This window comes from Hesperophylax consimilis, chromosome 28 (assembly GCF_061612785.1).
Source record: "Hesperophylax consimilis isolate HC1 chromosome 28, BYU_Hcon_1.0, whole genome shotgun sequence".
In the NCBI taxonomy this organism is placed as follows: Eukaryota; Metazoa; Arthropoda; class Insecta; order Trichoptera; family Limnephilidae; genus Hesperophylax; species Hesperophylax consimilis.
In genome coordinates, this window is record NC_142863.1 from 6,330,320 (window position 1) to 6,349,710 (window position 19,391).

Genomic DNA, 19,391 nt, shown 5'->3' on the forward strand with positions numbered 1-19,391 from the left:
TGGTTCGCTACGTTTAGTTATTTAGCAGGGGTGACCCAGTTCATCGGGTGAGATGTGTTCACGATGCGCCTGTCCACCATCTGCATGACGTGCCAGATCGGGAGAGGCTGGTTTGGGGAGAACATATATGATACTGGACACACTGATTTCTTACCTACACTAGATTCCTTACCCAACCCTCATACCTTTTAACTTATTATTTTACCTTAATTATTTTCTTCTGGGCCTCCTGTGTGGAGTTAATGTTCAAATAAAAAGTAAATTAATTTGTGTTTGAATAAGCATAGTGTTGGTTCGTCTCGTTGGAAAGTTTAAAACAATTGTTTGTTGTTTATTGCGGTATTTTAAGTAGGTACATAGTTATCTATGTCCTAATACAATCCTTATATACATATAATAAATTATAGTAACACATTTAAAATGAATCAATCACATATTTTCGTAGTTTAATTTTAAATGTTTTTTTGTTTTCTTCTGATTTTATTTCTTCTGGTAGCTCTCCAAAATCTTCAACGCTCCGTACATCAATGACTTTTGACTTTGTGTTTTTTTCCTGAAGGGGAGTCTCAATTCATTTCTTTTCCTCGTCTCATGTGTGTGTTTGTTCTGTAGTTTATCAATTTTTCTTAGGAATTCACTAGACGTATGGCCATTGATTATCTTGTAGATTAAAAATATGGTATTAAAGTAAATAATTTGTTTAAATGGAAAGATATTTAACTCCTTCAACATGTTCTTAATTTTTGTGTATCTATTTTTCTTCAATATGGTTCTCAGTGCTCTATTTTGTAGAATTGTCATTTGTTTCATTAAACCGTCGTTGGATAAGAATAGAATGCTGCTACAGTAATTTATGTGTGGTACAATAATTGCGTTGTACACATTTTTACTGGAATCTTATGAATCTAAGGAATCTTCTTATTCTTCTCAACAGTGAGATTTTTTTGGCAATCTTTTCGATAATTTGTTTTGTATTTTGAGCAAAAGTTAATTTGATTTTTTTTAATACAATAACGGATATCGCAGCTGCAAAAAGGTTGCCGATCACTAATCTATATGATGAGTAATCTCCTGTCATTTGTTAATATCATTAGAAAGATAAGATTAACGAAGTATGTTGTTTTCTAATCTAAATTACATTGATAAAAAAGATAAAATAACATAATATCATCCACATTTTGTATTTATTATCAGTTTGTTCAAACTTCTTGTGGTAGAATCAATTATTTTAGTGCAAAGTAAACATAGTGAACAGTATAACACAGCGAATAAAAAAATGTAAGTTATTTAGCAAATTTCATCAAACTACTACTTATTTCAGTTGTCTGGTAGTTAGTCCTGCGAGAAATCTTGATCAATTAACTCAAATGTGCTTTGAATTTAGTGTCATTTTTCAAATTGGAATTGATTGTGTGAAGGATTCAGACAATTTAAGAAAAAAGGTCATTTTAATTCCGAAAATTTTAACTGATTTATCAAGAATTCAGATTATCGTGTGATTTCTGAACGTATCCAAAAACTAAAACCTGTTTTGAAAAGATGATAAAATACGCTTTCATATTTTATAATTAGATAATAAACATAAAATATTTGAAACATTAGATAATAAACAAATAATATTTGAAACATTAAAATTTTAACATTAGATAATAAACATATAATATTTGAAACATTAAAATTTTATTATTAGATAGTAAACATATAATATTTGGAACATTAAATAATAAACAAATAATATTTGAAACATTAAAATTATGAATGCAAACACAAAAAACTAAAGAATAAACTTGAATGTAAACTTTAAAAAACTAAAGAATTAACTTGAATGCAAACATAAAACACAAATATAATGTTCACCTCACTTTTAACTCGTTTCATATAAAAATAATTTATATAAAATTCACGAAGTTTCATCACTTTTGTTTCAATTGCGGTCGGAACCTTTGAATTCATAGAGATATACATTGTAATTCTTCTGTGGTTAGTTTTAAGATTTGAATATAAAGCGTTGTATTTTCTCTTTCTAACACCGTTTAATTCAAATTTATTCCAATGACAGTAAGGGAGACATAACGATTTCTATAAGACCTTATGAACTGTTATTAAAAGCGAAGAAATTAGACCGAGGAGTTAATCAAGGATAAATTAATTAGACAAGGATAAATTAATTTCCAGCAGCTTTACACATTTGCATGTGTATTTCTCCGGGGTGATACTGAGAGCATTAATATCTAAATTGTATTCTGTGTCAGGTTGTTATAAAAAAACGATTTCTTATCAGATACGTATTTTAGTATTTCAGGCAAAAATGACTCACAAAAAATAATTTATATAACAAAATGAAGAAGGTATCTCATATCTGTATATTCAGATAAAGTGTGCGTGTTATTATTTACAACTGGATATTAATGTATGATTCATACATGTGAATAATACATTAATATCCTGTTGTAAATAAACATGAAAAAGTAGCGTTTTTTCGAGGTGAACTTCGCGTAATTTTTGTGCGAATTGGCGTTATATTTTGAAGAATTTTATGGGAAAAGCGGTCGTGTTTTTCAACAAAGTGACGTAATAGTAACATTTTGGTATGTTGTAACAGAATCAAAATATTTATGTTGAGGGATCAGTAGGATTTATAGGCCCTGTTAGAAGTTCTACCGAGCCGAATCCTCTGATATGAAAATATCTGGAGTCGGTGAATTATTTTCCCATTTGATCTCTGGTGAGTTGACGTGTTGTTGTTCTTGTATTATTTTGTATTTATTTTGCTTATATAATGCACTTGCATAATGTTGATTGACTAGATGATCAATTGTGGAAAAGTGTGTGGAAGGGTTTAGTTTTTCCTATGGGAAAGATTTAACCCGGACATGAAGTCGGGAAAATTTCACAAAAATTATACAATAAAACATGTGCGGAAAGTTTGACTAGCCAACTAGGAATGGATCCTGTTTTAGACCAGTCAAATTGACAAATTTAGTTCATATCATAATTTCATATTACATTGTTTAATTATAGAACATATTATTTTATAGGAGGAAAAAAGTGTTAAGATTGAATCCCTGTTAGAAGTTTTAGTTAAATATACAATTTTGTACTTATAAGAATAAGCCATAAATATATAGAACAGTTATTAAAATATTAAATAAAAATATTTATTTTTTATTAAAACAGTTTTTAAAATTAAAAATGTTCATATATATTATTTGTAGAACCTACAGACAAGCCGTCATGTGTGACAGCTTTGTGGGACTGCATAAAACTTGTATCTTTAAAAATTTATAATAAATAAAAAAAAAAAAAAATAAAAAAAAAAAAATAAATAAAAAGTTAATCGCAGTACACCTCGTTTTGGACGTGAAATTAGCTGCGCTTAATTTTATGGCCATTTGAGTTTGTCAAAACCATAGAAAACAATTTGTTTAGGTTTGATTAAGCTTTAGTATTTAAAACCGTATACAACAATATGTTTAGGTTTGATTATACTTTAGTATTTAAAACCGTATACAACAATACGTTTAGGTTTCATTATACTTTAGTATTTAAAACCGTATACAACAATACGTTTAGGTTTGATTATACTTTAGTATTTAAAACCGTATACAACAATACGTTTAGGTTTGATTATACTTTAGTATTTAAAACCGTTTTACAACAATATGTTTAGGTTTGATTAAACTTTAGTATTTATAACCGTGTTAAAACAATATGTTTAGGTTTGATTATACTTGAGTTCTTAAAACCGTATTCAACAATATGTTTAGGTTTGATTATACTTTAGTATTTAAAACCGTATACAACAATATGTTTAGGTTTGATTTTAGGTACTTTAGTATTTATAACCGTGTTAAAACAATATGTTTAGGTTTGATTATACTTGAGTTCTTAAAACCGTATTCAACAATATGTTTAGGTTTGATTATACTTTAGTATTCAAAACCGTATACAACAATACGTTTAGGTTTGATTATACTTTAGTATTTAAAAACGTATACAACAATACGTTTAGGTTTGATTATACTTTAGTATTTAAAACCGTTTTACAACAATATGTTTAGGTTTGATTATACTTTAGTATTTATAACCGTGTTAAAACAATATGTTTAGGTTTGATTATACTTTAGTTCTTAAAACCGTATTCAACAATATGTTTAGGTTTGATTATACTTTAGTATTTAAAACCGTATACAACAATATGTTTAGGTTTGATTTTAGGTACTTTAGTATTTATAACCGTGTTAAAACAATATGTTTAGGTTTGATTATACTTTAGTTCTTAAAACCGTATTCAACAATATGTTTAGGTTTGATTGTACTTTAGTATTTAAAACCGTATACAACAATATGTTTAGGTTGTATTATACTTTAGTATTTAAAAGCGTATACAATAATATGATTAGGTTTGATTATACTTTCGTATTTAAAACCGTATACAACAATATGTTTAGGTTTGATTATACTTTCGTTTTGAAACGTTAAAAAATAATTTTCCCCAAAGTATGCGAATTAAGCATTATTCTTGTGAAAATGGAAAACTTGGTGTTTGCTTGTAAAAAATGACTAAAATTGCGTTACAATAAACGATGATTTCAGGTGTATATTCATTCATAATAAGGAACTAAATTCAAAATTAAATAAGTTTTGCAAAAGGATAATAGGTTAGTCGAGGAGTGACGGAGGAATGAATCCATCCCTCCCACTGCGGTGTAAGGTGATGGTTCGAGAGAGTCCTGCTGGAGCGGTCTAAGAGACTACATCAGCTGGTGTCTCTCGATCCTGCCCGCCACGCAGCTATTGGGCAGGAACATCCACCGCCAAGACCTAAACAAACCTCATCATCAATCGTGCTAATCACCGGCCTTGACTTGCCACTTAGGGGGTATTTCACTATGTCGGGCTAAATATCTGACTAACTATCCGTTGGCTGGCTTTAAAGATCAGAATAACTTCGTTATTCAACGGCGACCATTTCACCATTGTTTCGAGCTTCCGGATAGATAACACTCGAAATAGTCTGGCAACATCGCAAAATGTTTGCAGTTCTCCATCTACTGCCACGGCTGTCATGCGTCACAGTCCGCACACCGCGAAGTGTGCATTTGTTTGGTTATGTTATGTTGATTATCAGGTCATTTTAGATAGATTCGTGTCGAATTAATACATTGTTTCTTATTTTGAACACAATCAAATAATTCAGGATGGATCATACAAGCATTCAAATTCATTCTACAAAATTCGACTCACTTCTCAGCTGTTAAACTCGGAATGTTTTGACGCCATCTTTGATTCGAGGAATAGCGCCTAACGTAAATTTCGAGCACTGATTAGTCAAATCTAACTTTAACCCGAGCGTTAGCGTTATTCAGATATAGTGAAAACGAAAAAATGACTAATCCGCGGATTAGTGCTTGGTCAAAACATAATCAGAGATAGTGAAATACCCCCTTAGGGTGCCTATTGGGAGTTGGTGGTTATCGAATGAATGGTTCCCGGGGCCCATACCTGCCTACCAAATGATCAAAACTTTAGTGGCCTTTAATTTGTTTCAGGGAGAAGGGAAACACCGGCTGTCCGCCGTCTTATGACCAAACTCAGGGGATGTCAAACCCCGGTTACTCCGGAGTGGATCCTGATTCCAATGTGCCCAACCCTGGTCACAATGCACCCAACACCGGGTACAGCGTGCCCAATCCCGGATACCCGATGCAGGGGGGGTACGCTCACACTGCTCAGGGTTCCGTGTACGTGACTGGAATGAACAGAGGTAATTATTACATTTTGTTCCTAGTTTCAATCTGCTCAACCAACACTCAACGTGTCCAGCCCTAGGTACAATGTGCCAAATCCTTGATACAACGTGTCCAACCCTGGGTACAATGTGCCAAACCCTGTTTCAAATGTGCCAAAACCTTGATACAACATGTCCAACCCTGGGTACAATGTGCCAAACCCAGTTAACATTGTGCCAAATCCTTGATACAACGTGTCCAACCCTGGGTACAATGTGCCAAACCCTGTTTACAATGTGCCAAATCCTTAATACAACGTGCCCAACCACGGATATAATGTGCCAAACCCAGTTTACATTGTGCCAAACCCTGGATACAATGTGCCAAACCCTATTTACAATGTGCCAAACACTGAATACAATGTGTCAAACCTGGCCATAATGTGATTAACCCTGTATACAATTTTCCTCCTGTAAAAATAAAGTAAAGAAAAAAAAGACACGAAATAAAGAAACGAAAAGAAAAGAAAAAATTAAGAAAGAAAGAAAAAAGAAGAGAAAGAAAAAAGTAGAGAAAGAAAAGAAAGAAAAGAAATAAAAGAAAGAAACGAAAGAAAAGAAAGAAACGAAAGAAAAGAAAGAAAAGAAAGAAAATAAAAAAATAAAGAAAAGGAAAGAAAGAAAAGAAAGAAAAGAAATAAAAGAAAGAAGAGAAAGAAAAAAATAATAAAAATGTTTTGTTGTTTCAGTACCCATGATGATGAGCCAGGCGATGTGCGTGGGCCCGCATCCATGCACCATCACCTGCCCGCAGTGTCGCACGCAAGTCACCACCTTCACCCGCCACGAGGCCGGCTTACTGACCTGGCTGTCCTGCGGACTGTTGGCAGTCTTCGGGTGAGACTACCATCTAATCTCTGCATAAGCTCGATCGTACTAATTCTAATACACCTATTAACACGCTGGCTCCTATACATTTGACCTCCTATACATAAAGTTATATTAATATACCATATGCTAAGCATCACATCTGATTGCAAACGCCAGACCTTACGCATCAATAGACTAAGTAAATATCGATGTTAGCATCAGATTGCCTTAATACGCCAGATCCTACGCATTAGATTATATTAATATACCACATCCTAAGCATCAGATTATATTAATGCGCCAGATCCTACACATCTGATTGCATTTGCACGTTCCTACCCATCCATAGCCGAAATAAATATCCATGTTAGCATCAGATAGCATTAATACGCCAGACCCTGCTCATTAGATTATATTTATATTCAGAATACTAAACATCAGATTATAATAACTACGCATCCATAGACGAAGTAAATATCGATGTTAGCATCAGATTGCATTGATACGCCAGATCCTATTCATATACCAGATCCTAAGCATCATATTACGCCAGATTCTACACATCTGATTGCGTACGCCAGACACCATCCATAGCTGAAGTAAATGTCGATATATGCATTAGATCGCATTAATACGCTAGATCCTACTCATAAGATTATATTTAAATGTCAGATATTAAGCATCGGTTTGGTTTGGACTAAAATTATCAACAACCTTATGATTAAATGCCTAAATTACCTAATTTTAACTGAATTTCATCCACTATCTAAATTATTTAAATTCTTATTTATCTAATTCCTCATTTGCCTAAATCCTCTAACATCTAATCAGTACTGACAATAATTATTTTACAAGCAATAATTATTCGCCTGAAACACTCATCTACATTGAAAAATCTTCTGATAAAAGATACATGACGCCAACGGGACTCGAACCCGTGTCCTTGTAACCTTGTAAAATAATTGTTACCCTTTGTGCTATGCATAAAAAAATCTTGTCTTAAACATTATTTTACCAAAAAAATAAATAATTAGTACTGACAATGACTAATGACCTTTTTTTGCAGATGCATCTTTGGCTGCTGCCTTATACCTTTCTGTATGGAGTCCTGCCAAGACGTCTGCCATTCTTGCCCCAACTGCCAGGCCTTCATCGGAAAATACTCCAAACTCAGATAAGCGCAATAGACTTATCTGCGCTGACGATCTGAAGAGGAAGAAGGAAAAAAATTAACACCGTTTTTTTTAAAAAAAACTTTTTGTAGCCTTTATACCTTATACCCTTTTTTAAAGTTTCCCAGATTATGAGATGGTAGACCCAGTATATACATTAACGTTTTCTAATGGTGGGGTGTTTCACAGAATTTGAACAATTCATCAAATTCCAAAGTTGATTTTCATCTTTCATCAGTTCAGTTATGCGAAACAGCTGGCCAACAATGCTATAATAACAGAACATTAATAGAACCTTCACTTGAAAATAGACTTTTAAATTTAATGAATGGTTCAAATTTTGCGGCAAAACAACCCGTCCTAAGTTTTAAAATGAGTATTCCAGCAATTTTTTGAACTACAACACTTTTTATATGAAATGAATGTACATAAATTATCGGACGGGAGGATTTTTCCTGACTTGGTATTTCTATGCAAAATTCTAAATGATAAGCTTTCGGATTCCACTACGTAACGCTAAAATCAGGATTAAATAAACTAGCATATGATTGCCCAGAATACTAATGGAGGAAAATAATTATACCAAGTCAGTGGACATCTTCAATTTATCACTTAACAAATACAAATGATTGTTACTGGGGCAGTATAGCTATGTATAATGAATATGTACAAATATGTAAAAGGGTGTTAATAAATAAATAAGATTGCGAAAAAAGTTAAGGGCCCAATCTAACCTTATTTAACCTAACCTAACATGTATTTTATCTAATCTTACTTAACCTAACCCAACGTGTATTCTATCTAATCTTACTTAACCTAACCTAACATGTATTCTATCTAATCTTACTTAACCTAACCTAACATGTATTCTATCTAATCTTACTTAACCTAACCTAACATGTATTCTATCTAATCTTACTTAACCTAGCCTAACATGTATTATATCGTGTACTGTTTTGTTACTGATCTGTTTATCTTGTTATGAATTTATGATATATGTCATCTGCCATGGGATACACATGTCCCAGTATATAGTATAGTATATCCCATGGTAAATGGGATACACAAATACACATGTCAAGTATATCCCCTTGGTAGGAGGGATACACATGTGAAAGATAAATATATACTCACAGACACAAATACTTCCTTGTACGGTTCTGCCAAAATATAACAATTGCCATTGTACGAATAATCCGACATTCTTACGTGTACACGATCACAAAATCAAATACAATTATAGTCGTCTACTCACAGGACTAAATTTTAAATTAACTCCTTGCGCTTAACCTAAAACTTCCAGTTCAAAAACGATATTTTCTCCGCACTTTTATTAACCAGTGGCACAATCTTTCTTTGGAACTCTATAACTTCTGACATTTTTTTGTAAAAAATGACATTATATTAACATGTTTTGCGATAATTGTGTGTATTAATTAACACTTGTGAAAATCACAGTCATAACCATCGATAAAACTAATAACACAACCACAAAAATTGTATATTCTTTATTAAATAGTATAAAATAATGTCGCTATCCGCGTCTGTCTGTTTGTGTGCTTAGTTCTTCTTAACTAGCCAACCGATTGTAATAGGGTTTTCATTATCATTTAGAGAATTTCTTCTGGAAGGTTAATATGCATAAAACATGAATATTATTATTGTAGAAAGTAGAGAAAAATCTAACAACACCGGGTACACGTCAGCTAGTACAAATATAAAATACAAAACTACACAACACAAAACTGTATGGCAATCAATTGAGTGTCACGGAGTACATTTATTTTTATTTTTTAAATACCCCAAACTAGGCAAATTCCCGTATCATGGCGATAACATAGAACAACTAAGAACACATACAATAATACAGTGATATGCATATGTGCAGTGAAACTAACTAACTAACTAACTAACTAACCATCACGCCGTTTCCCCGCAGGGGTAGGCAGAGAGGACGGACCGCCAAACAACTCGGTCTTGGCACACACTCCTTGCCTCATTCACATTCATACATCGTCTCATACATACTCTTCTAATATTCTGACTCTTGACATGGCCCGACTCAAGTATCTGATTCACTTGATCGTGCCATGTCTTCCTCGGGCGTCCCCGACTTCTGCTACCATTCACATTTGCATCGTATATTCTCCTTACACTCCTATCTTCGCTCATTCGCTCTACATGCCCAAACCATCTAAGCGTCCCTTTCTTAATCTTACTCATTACGTGAAACCAATAATATAAAATAAAAAAAACAACAACAATAATAATATAAAAACCAAAATTAATGTAAAAAAAATTAATTATGATTCTTAAGAGGAAGCTACAAGCCAAAAATGTGTATATTCTTGGTATGCCTTATATTGAAGGTAATAGGCATTAAAATCGCTTGACAAACGGAGTCTAGAAACGTTCGATTTCAAGCACAAAACTGGTTTTTATTTATTTTGTAAATAATTTTATAAGAAAACAAAAAAGTTAATCAAGTGAAATTGTCGCAGATAATCTTAGCTATAATACCGTATTTTTAAAAGTTGTTTCCTTTAAGCTTTCATACATTTATATTGAATAAATATTTTTTTAAGTAGTTTAGATTTATATTTTTTATTGAGTAATTTATTATTTTATTTTTATTCTACTAAAGCGAAACGATAGGAAAACCTTCAATTTATCTAAATCACATTTTTTGGTATTCATAATGTACACCAATTCGCTGTAAAGATTAATCAAAATAGTGATTAGCATTAAGCTTCGCCTTAATGCATTTATGAAATATCATTGAAGAAGAAGATAATATTAATAAATCCAAACGATACATGGAACAGAACAAGACACAGAAAAATAAAAAGATAACTGTCACACCTAGGAATCGAACCCAGGATCTCTTGTCCAAATATATATATTACCACTTAAATAAAAGAAATAGAATCCAACTCTTAACTTCTTCTTTCTTTATTTTGTTATCAAATATGAAATCTGTATTGACACTCAAATCTTTTTTATTTATTTACTTCAAAATCATGGCATATTATACTTTTTGCATTGATAATATTATACCCTTGAAAAATAACGAAATCTAACTTAACCCTAAGAAATTTAAACAAAAGAAATACATTAAAATTAATTTCTGATAAAACATATAATATTGTCGTAGGAACTTTATCGCTTCTCTGAATTCTTGAGACATAATCAGTTCCAATTTTTGAAAATGACAAAAAAAAAATTTTGTTAAAATATTGTAAAATCCGAGATATAAATAAATCCGAGTCCATTGAACCTGAGTTACAATCGCAGACAGTCGAAATTGGTATTTTTGTTAATAGTTTTGTTTTTATTTTTACTTAATGTGTGAATTTAACACAAGAGTTCCAACTGCCCAAAGCCAGAGGGACTGCGAGATCCTCGATTAGGCTGCGTTATCACACGGAGAAAATGAGTACTGCTGATTTATTAAAATCCTGTTAAAAACGTGATGGAACGCCATTTCCCCATAAAATATCAGTAAATTCCGAAAATATCAGAACACGTATTCCGATTAAACCCGTTTTCGAAAGGAATACGATTAATTTGACAAGATTTTCAATAAATTAGCAAAATTTCATATCAGTAAGTTTTCTTGGTGCAGGTTCTTTTTTATGTGAAACCGCACAAGAGTCTCAACTGCTCCCAACCGTCTGTGTCAGACTATGGCATCCCCAATTGGGGTATGTTGTGCAGCTGAAGGTAGTTGGGAGGGGAAGAAGAAGCGGAATAGGAAGGTGAGGAAGTACCTGGCTATTCAGAACTGGTCACAAAACGTGGCCAAAGCCATTTCAAGCAACATTTCAAATCTAAATTATGGTCTTAAACCAGTGCGATACTGATAGTATCTTCCACTCTAGAACGTGCCGCAAGTCTTATATACAGGGTGTATCGGCACGTACCCGACAAACTTTAACCAGCTATTCCTTAGCACATTTGGAGTAAAAAATGTTATGGGCACTTTGCTGTCCGGTAACATTTTTTTTTATTAAAAAAATTACTATTCATATTTTCACCACATGTCACCAATGTTTTATCCTTTGTCAAAGTTTGAAAACTCATCTGGCAATATTTTATTCGAGTTTCGTTGAATAATGTACGTACGTACCTACATTGTCACGCTTTTACAATCACAACAAAATGGCACGGCACCATTCGTCTCATTTTAACTATTATTATTTAGTGTGTATGAAAGAGCGAGCACGCTTTTTAACACACTTGCTAATAACAGCTGTTGAACACGAGAAACAATGCCAATGACAGTGACGGAGTGTGGATTTTTTATTTTTTTTTGTTTTTTAATTGAAAAAAAATGTTGCCGGACAGCAAAGTGCCAATAACATTTTTTACTCCAAATGTGCTAAGGAATAGCTGGTTAAAGTTTTTCGGGTACGTGCCGATACACCCTGTATAAATAAAAATGCTAATTTTCATTTGTTCAAAATATTAAACCTCCTAAAGTTCTTCACAGATTGCTTTGAAATTTTGACATAATGTTTCATTCGAATTCGTGTGAGCTTATACTCGTATATATTATGTCACCTGTGACATGTAAAAACGTTTATTTTAAAACCGCGCCATCTGTTGGACAAACATAGTTTTTGACAAACAGCAAAAAAGGATGTGGGGAAGTACCTGGCTATTCAGATATGGTCATTTAACCTGGAAAAAACATCTCAAGCGATGTTTCAAGTAAGAATGATGATCTTTTATCGGGTTAATAATTTTAATTTGGTAAGTCGTTACTCCTAGGTATCTATGACATTTTATCATTATACAAATGATATTTGTGCACAAAATAGTAAACAACCTGCTACCCAAATATTTTTCAAATAAAATTTTATACAACAAGGACATACACAAACATGAAACTAGGACGTGCAATGAAATCAGGCTACCAAAAAAGGACAAGGCGAATACTCAGAATAGTATATTATATAAAGGGATGAAATACTATAACGCGCTGCCGAAAAACCTTAAGTCTGCCCCAATTGAAAAGTTCAAGATGTTGTGTAGGAGCCACATTTAACAAATTAATTAGTCATTTGTAAACTTAAATGTACAAATTACCAAAATAAAATTAATAAATAAATCATATTACAAACAAAATCGAACATGTTTACAATACTAGCGCTTTGCTTGTTGAAACAACAAAATATGATTTAATTTCATTGTGACAAATGAAGGTTACACCAATAGGTAAGTAGTACGTTTAATGCCCTGGGAATTATTTTTGTCTAAACCAACATACGTTATATTTAATTAAAATAAAAACGTCACAGGAACGTCATAGGTACCAAGAGTAGAATTAAATAAATAAATATCATTGATAGAAAATATTGTACGTGTTTCAGTCACTCCGCAACATACCTTTTTCCCATTTCCTTCACCTCCATGCTTCACTCGGCCTCACAGCATACCCAAAATTGGGAATGCCACAATCCCACTGAATCCGGACAGTTGAGACTGTTATGTTGTATTAGCAATCTTCCCAACATACCATCCATTGATATACTTGGTGCAACTGTCAGTGACCAGGTCAAGTTAGCCTTACAGAAGATGGGTCTACTGCACAGAGCCCGCAGATATTTTAAAAATACACAAGTACTGACTCTGTACAATCACAAGTTTTCTCCACTGCTGAACTTGGCAACCACCTCTGGTCTAGCCCCGAAAAAACCCTTGACTCTGTGCGGAAACGAAGGATCCGTTTGATATATTCCCCTATCGTTACAAGCGGATTATAATCTTTAGAGCACTGATGCCAGGTAGGTATGATGTCTTTGAAAATGATCTGAGTATCTTGTATAATTGATCCCTTCGGCACCGGTTCATAATTGAGAAGCACGCAAGCAACATATGTATACGGTTTTCATTTATCTCATGAGAACGGGCCGCTACGTCTGTGACTCGTTCTTGAGTTCAACAGCTCGGCTGTGGGACAATTTTCCGGGCTCTGTGTGTCCCTCCTTCTCCAACAAGGATCTCTTCAAGACCCATGTTCACTCCTTCCTCTTCCTCAAAAGGACCTTAAATACAGCATCCCTATAAATTATTTTTCTCAGAGCTTCCTGTGTGGAATTAAAACAAAAATTTGTTTTATTTATTTGTGTACATTGCTGAGGACCGTAACGTCCAGGCCAATAGCGCTGTTCAAACAGGACTCTCCACTCCTCGTGGTTCTCTTTTTAAAGAACCTCTCTGTTGATAACCTTTTTTGGATACCGAAATCTTAAAAAAAATAAAAAAAGTTTTTTTTTACTTTTTTCATAAATATTTTATTTATTTAATGCATTTTTTATAACAGTAATTGATAATGTTTCCATCACCATGCAAGGCACCGTAAAACCTCGATATCTTAAAACTTAAATAAATATACATTAAGTTATATCTTAATATATAAAAATCACATGTCACATGCTCGTACACGCTAATCTCCGAAACCACTCAACCGATTTCAATTAAAGTTTGTGAATGTGTATGGTTTGTTTCAGCTTGAAAGATAAGATTGAATTTTTTTACTTTTCCATTTTTAAAACTTTTACTTTGTTTGCATTAAAATTTTTAATATTTCAAAAATGATATCCATATTTTATGAAAAAACTCCCAAAATTAAATAAATTACGCCGCCGGGAATTGAATCCGCAGCCCTCAGATTGATAAAATACTATTATATATTGAATTAATTGGCGGGTTTGGAATAATCCGACAAAGTTTAATGGTTAGACCAGCTGACTGGCAGCGGTTTCAATTCCCAATGGCGGCATTTATTTTATCAATCGAGATTATTTCAATTTCAGTATAATAATTATTGCTTTAAATAATTTGTTATCATTTGTGCTATCCATAATAACCTTGTTTTGTAAACATTTTTTAAATTGTTCTTTAAATTTTTTCTCGTTAAACTAAAACAAACCAGTTTGTCAACAGGATGTACATTTTTAAATATATACATAATAGTATTACTAATTATAAATATGCATAATATTGTTGCTATTTATTAGATATTCAGATTATTATTATTAGCACACAGTCTAAAATAACACTATATCTACACACTAATGACGGGTTGTTTCGGAGAATTTGAACAATTCATCAAATTTCAACGTTCATTTTCAAGTTCTGAGAAAGATTTTTTCAAGTTCTGTTTTTATTTCAGTTTTGTCAAGCAACTAGCCTATAATGATATAATAACAGAACTTAAATTGGACTTTCACATATCCCAAAAATGAACGTTGAAATTTGATAAATTGTTCAAATTCTCCGAAATAACCTGTCCTAATAAATAACAACTATTGATGGATAGTGATGATTAGTATAAAGTATTTCTACTTATGAGCAATGTTTTCAACATATATCTGAATCTACCATTCTACTGGGAATTTTTAAAACTTACTGGGAATTTACCATTTTTTATGTTGCTTGGCAACAAGTTCAACATTTTGGGTACGTTTTATTGTAGGGTTGGCTGTCCGTGTTTATTAATATATTTTGGAACAAGCATGCCTCCATTCTTCGTGATCCTAGTATTGTGTTCATGTTCCAATTTATTTTTATATTCAGAGTCAGATATAATCCATTTTACAAAATCCACATAAACAAAATCGAAGCAATTCAAAACAAATTCCTCAAATATCTTTGTTAAAAGTCATTTGTGAGATTTAATAACTATGCAGACGCAGCTTCATACTTTAAAATTGATTCACTGAGTGTACGGAGGCATCATAAGGATTCACTATTCCTGTATAAAGTAATTAACAATAATATTCAATGCCCAGAGTTGCTAAACAAGATTCCTTTCAATGTACCTGCGCGTTCAACACGCTCTTGTGTCCTGTTCAGGGTTGATCAAAGCAAAACGAACTCTAAGCAGAATTCTTGCCTGAACAGACTATGCAATAATTACAATAGCGTATTATCCAAGGTTGATATTTTCAGTTGCGAACTTACCAAATACAAGAGGTCCATAAAAGAATATTTCTCTGATGGTTTGTGAATAATGTTTATGTCTCGATTGTTTATATCTCTATTATCATTTGATTTATATCTACAACCTCTCTCCATGGCCATTAATGCATTGTTTTGTAAATGTTTCGTTTTTTATAATCTTTTGTTTTGTATGCATTTTTTAATTCATATTCCTTTCTCACAAATTTAAATAACTTATTCCATATTATGCTGTCTCAGTTAAAATCAGAAAGAGAAAATACATAATTGGTTTTATTTTACTATATAATACTTATGTATAAACTGATTAAATGTAATAATTAAATAAGTAATATGCTGAATCAATAATTTTTTTTTAATATTTTATCATTAAAAATAATAAAATATAAATATTGGATATATGATAATTCAACACAGTGACAATTCAAAATACCTTTAAAAAGTTTAAAAAAACCTAACCGCGTAACCTATATATAGTTTTCTTTCACCAATATTCATGACTATATATCACTTTTTAAAGGTGTGTTGAATTGTCATTATTTTCCGGTCACCATATATATTATAGTATAATGAGGAGGTAAATAAGCGTTCTAATAATAATAAAAAAATCATTTGAATTTTTCCAGTTCCCTAAAACTAGAACCATATTCGCTCAGCGACAATTCTTGTTCATGCTCCTAAAATATAAAATGCCTAACACCGATATAAAGTTATTTAATTCTATATCCCTTTTTATTACCTGTGTCCAGGCGAGATTTCTTTGAAGATTACACGAGTTCCTAACACTGTTTAAAAATTGTTTTACGTATCATTTATTTAGTTCTTTCTTTATTTATATTTCTAAGATGGTTTCTATAATAATACGCATTTTTTAATTTTTATGTTTTACCATAACAATTTCCTTTTCTATTATGTTTTATTATTGTTATTCTTACATAAATCATGTACGACTATCATAATACGCGCATGAACCTAGTATGGTATTTGAGAAAATCACCAAAATTGTAATTTTTTAAATTTATAAAATAAAAACAGTACTTTTTAAAATCGGAATTATGACATTTGACTTGGAATTATGACATTCGACTTGAAATTATGACATTCGACTTAGAATTATGACATTCTACTTGGAATTATTACATTCGACTTGGAATCGTGACATTCATCGAATTATAACATTCGTCTTGGAATTTTGCGACCCTCTTTTTTACAGATAAAACAAACATATTTGCTAGTGACAAAACGAAAAGCTGGAATAATATGAAGATACATTACTTTCTTGCCAAGCGAAAAAATAATATTTTTGAATTTTTGAATATTGCGGAATCAAATAAGGAATAACATCTTTGTGAATCTTAACTATGGATTTCGCAAGATTTAGTCAAAAATACGGTAGGTATGTCCATTTCAAAAATTACTTATAAATACGTGCAACGAACATGCAATTATCTTATACCTTCAATATTTCATAAGATGCCAATGCATGTAAAAATCCAACCAAATTGAGCGGCTGAACCCGAAAAAATATTGTAAAAATGATCAAGATTTTTTTATATTGACATTGTTTATAAATACCTTAGTATCCATTGATTCTTTGCATATAATTGTATAAATATGCCTAAATGTGTGATTAAGCGTGTCGTGGGCCTTTGAGTGTGTGTATGACTATTAGTATGTTGACTGTGTTATATCTATCTGTTTATATATTTTACGCCTTTGTATTGTAGTCACTTGAAATGTCATGTTTATATATTTTTTGCCTTTGTATTGTAGTCACTTGAAATGTCATGTTTATATATTTTTTTCTTATATTGTGGCTTCCAGTTATGAGAGTGTTTTAGTGTTAATTAGTATTTTGGAACTTACCTGCTGACAAATTGCTTTGGCAGTTTGGCGGGTATAAAAGTATGCTAGGAGCATTTTTAAAAGTTGTAAATACCATTAAATTTAGTGCGGTCAGGTACTAGGAAATCCACGGTAGATTTCTTAGCACACTATGGGTTAGGCCGCTTTTGGACCAAGCGTCAAATCCCACTTTACTGGAAATGAATTTTCTAGGAAAGTTATAGCAGTCGTTGGGTTTTTTCATATACAAACGGAATTTATCAAACGGAAATCGCACGAAACAAGTCAAAACCTCAGAATTGGAGAGTCAATATTTATATTTATATATATTTCCTAGGACTGCTAGGGCAAAGTCTATCGAAGGCTGAAGTAGCCGACGCTCGAAAAACTGTCGTTATTCCATGTTTCCCACAGGCCTGCCAGGGCAAAGTCGACTGTATGTCCGTCCATTACGCCGGGCCACACGCCAATATTGTCTTACACGACTTCATCACTTATGTCGTTATGATTCCCACATTATGTAAGAGATTTGACAGGGCAAAATCAATCGCAGCTCTATCCAATACACCAGGGCCGTACTTCTCAAATTTTTGCCCACAGCTCTTTCACTTACGTCATTAAGAATCTGGTGTTTTTTGGGGTATTGTTGTGCGTTATGTTTTTTTAAATGTATTGTCTTGTTTGTATACTAAACGTTTGTTGAGGGTGTTCAAACCAGGCATTTTTAGTATTTTCGGAGGGTCCTAACTTCCATTTAAAGTAACTTGTTAAAAAAAATCAAAACGATCAGACATGCTATTTAGTGGTCGATATCTACATTATATTTTTCAATTTGGTAGGCGGGAATGGGTACCGCCGCCCTGGGAACCATTTATTGGATGACCAACACCTCTGCCACAGGTCACCCCAAGTGGTTCGCTACGTTTGGTGACTTAGCAGGGGTGCCCGGGTTCATGGGTTAAGGTTTGCCCAGGTCTTGGTGGCGGGTGCGTCGGCCCACCTTCTGCGTGGCGGGCCGGTTGGGAGATGCTGGTTGAGGGAGACCCTTTACAACCGGTTACCGCTGTCCGGGCCGCTCGATAGTACAGGGGCCCGACCCTCAGGCTCACGACTAAGGGTGGGCTGCCCCATCAGCGAGTGAAAAAACCCCGCCACTGCTGTTGTGCCGGTTCGTGACCGGAGGGGACCCAGCAGCAGCGTTTGGGGCGCATTGGATGCCCTCTCCAGCCGGATTCTCCCAGCCTATCGCCTAGCACCGCAGTGGGTGGGCTGGAACCAAACGCTCATCACTCCTGGACAGCCTGAACCCCATATTCCTACCCACCCCTCATACCTTTCCATTCCAGACCTTCCTTTCACTTCATACCCTTAAAAAAAAAAAAAAAAACAAAAAAAAAAAAAAAAAAATTAAAATCATGAATATACATAAAAACAAACCTAACATCTTTACAGCGGCGAGTAGCAGGCGTCCCCGGTGCGGGCCAAAACTGTTGGTAAATTTTGCCAACATTCGCGGCCTGCACACAAATTTAAATTCCGTCCATCACCATCTTTTGTCCCAACGTCCCAACCTTCTTTTCCTATCCGAAACTCAGATAGCCGAGCCGCCAGACTCCTCCTATCTGGACTGCCCGGGCTTTACCCTGGCAAGCAAATTCCGACTGAAAGGAGGAGTCTGCCTCTATAGTCGAGCTGACGTCAACTGTGTGCGACTATTGAGTCTGGAAAACTCCAGATTCGACGTAATGTGGGTGCGCGTCAATCTTGCCAGTACGGCAAGATTCTGCGCATGTCTATACCGCTTA

The 19,391-nt window shown here is 33.4% G+C and overlaps 1 protein-coding gene across 1 annotated transcript; it reads left to right on the forward strand.

Annotated features, from left to right (window-relative positions):
• The first annotated feature begins 1,213 nt into the window (after positions 1–1,213).
• LOC149410084 (lipopolysaccharide-induced tumor necrosis factor-alpha factor homolog) lies at positions 1,214–8,452 on the forward strand. The gene is made up of 4 exons (XM_089648750.1): positions 1,214–1,278; positions 5,553–5,767; positions 6,481–6,628; positions 7,668–8,452. Coding segments are annotated over exons 1-4 (477 nt in total). The 5' UTR covers positions 1,214–1,276; the 3' UTR covers positions 7,780–8,452.
• The last annotated feature ends 10,939 nt before the right edge of the window (positions 8,453–19,391 follow it).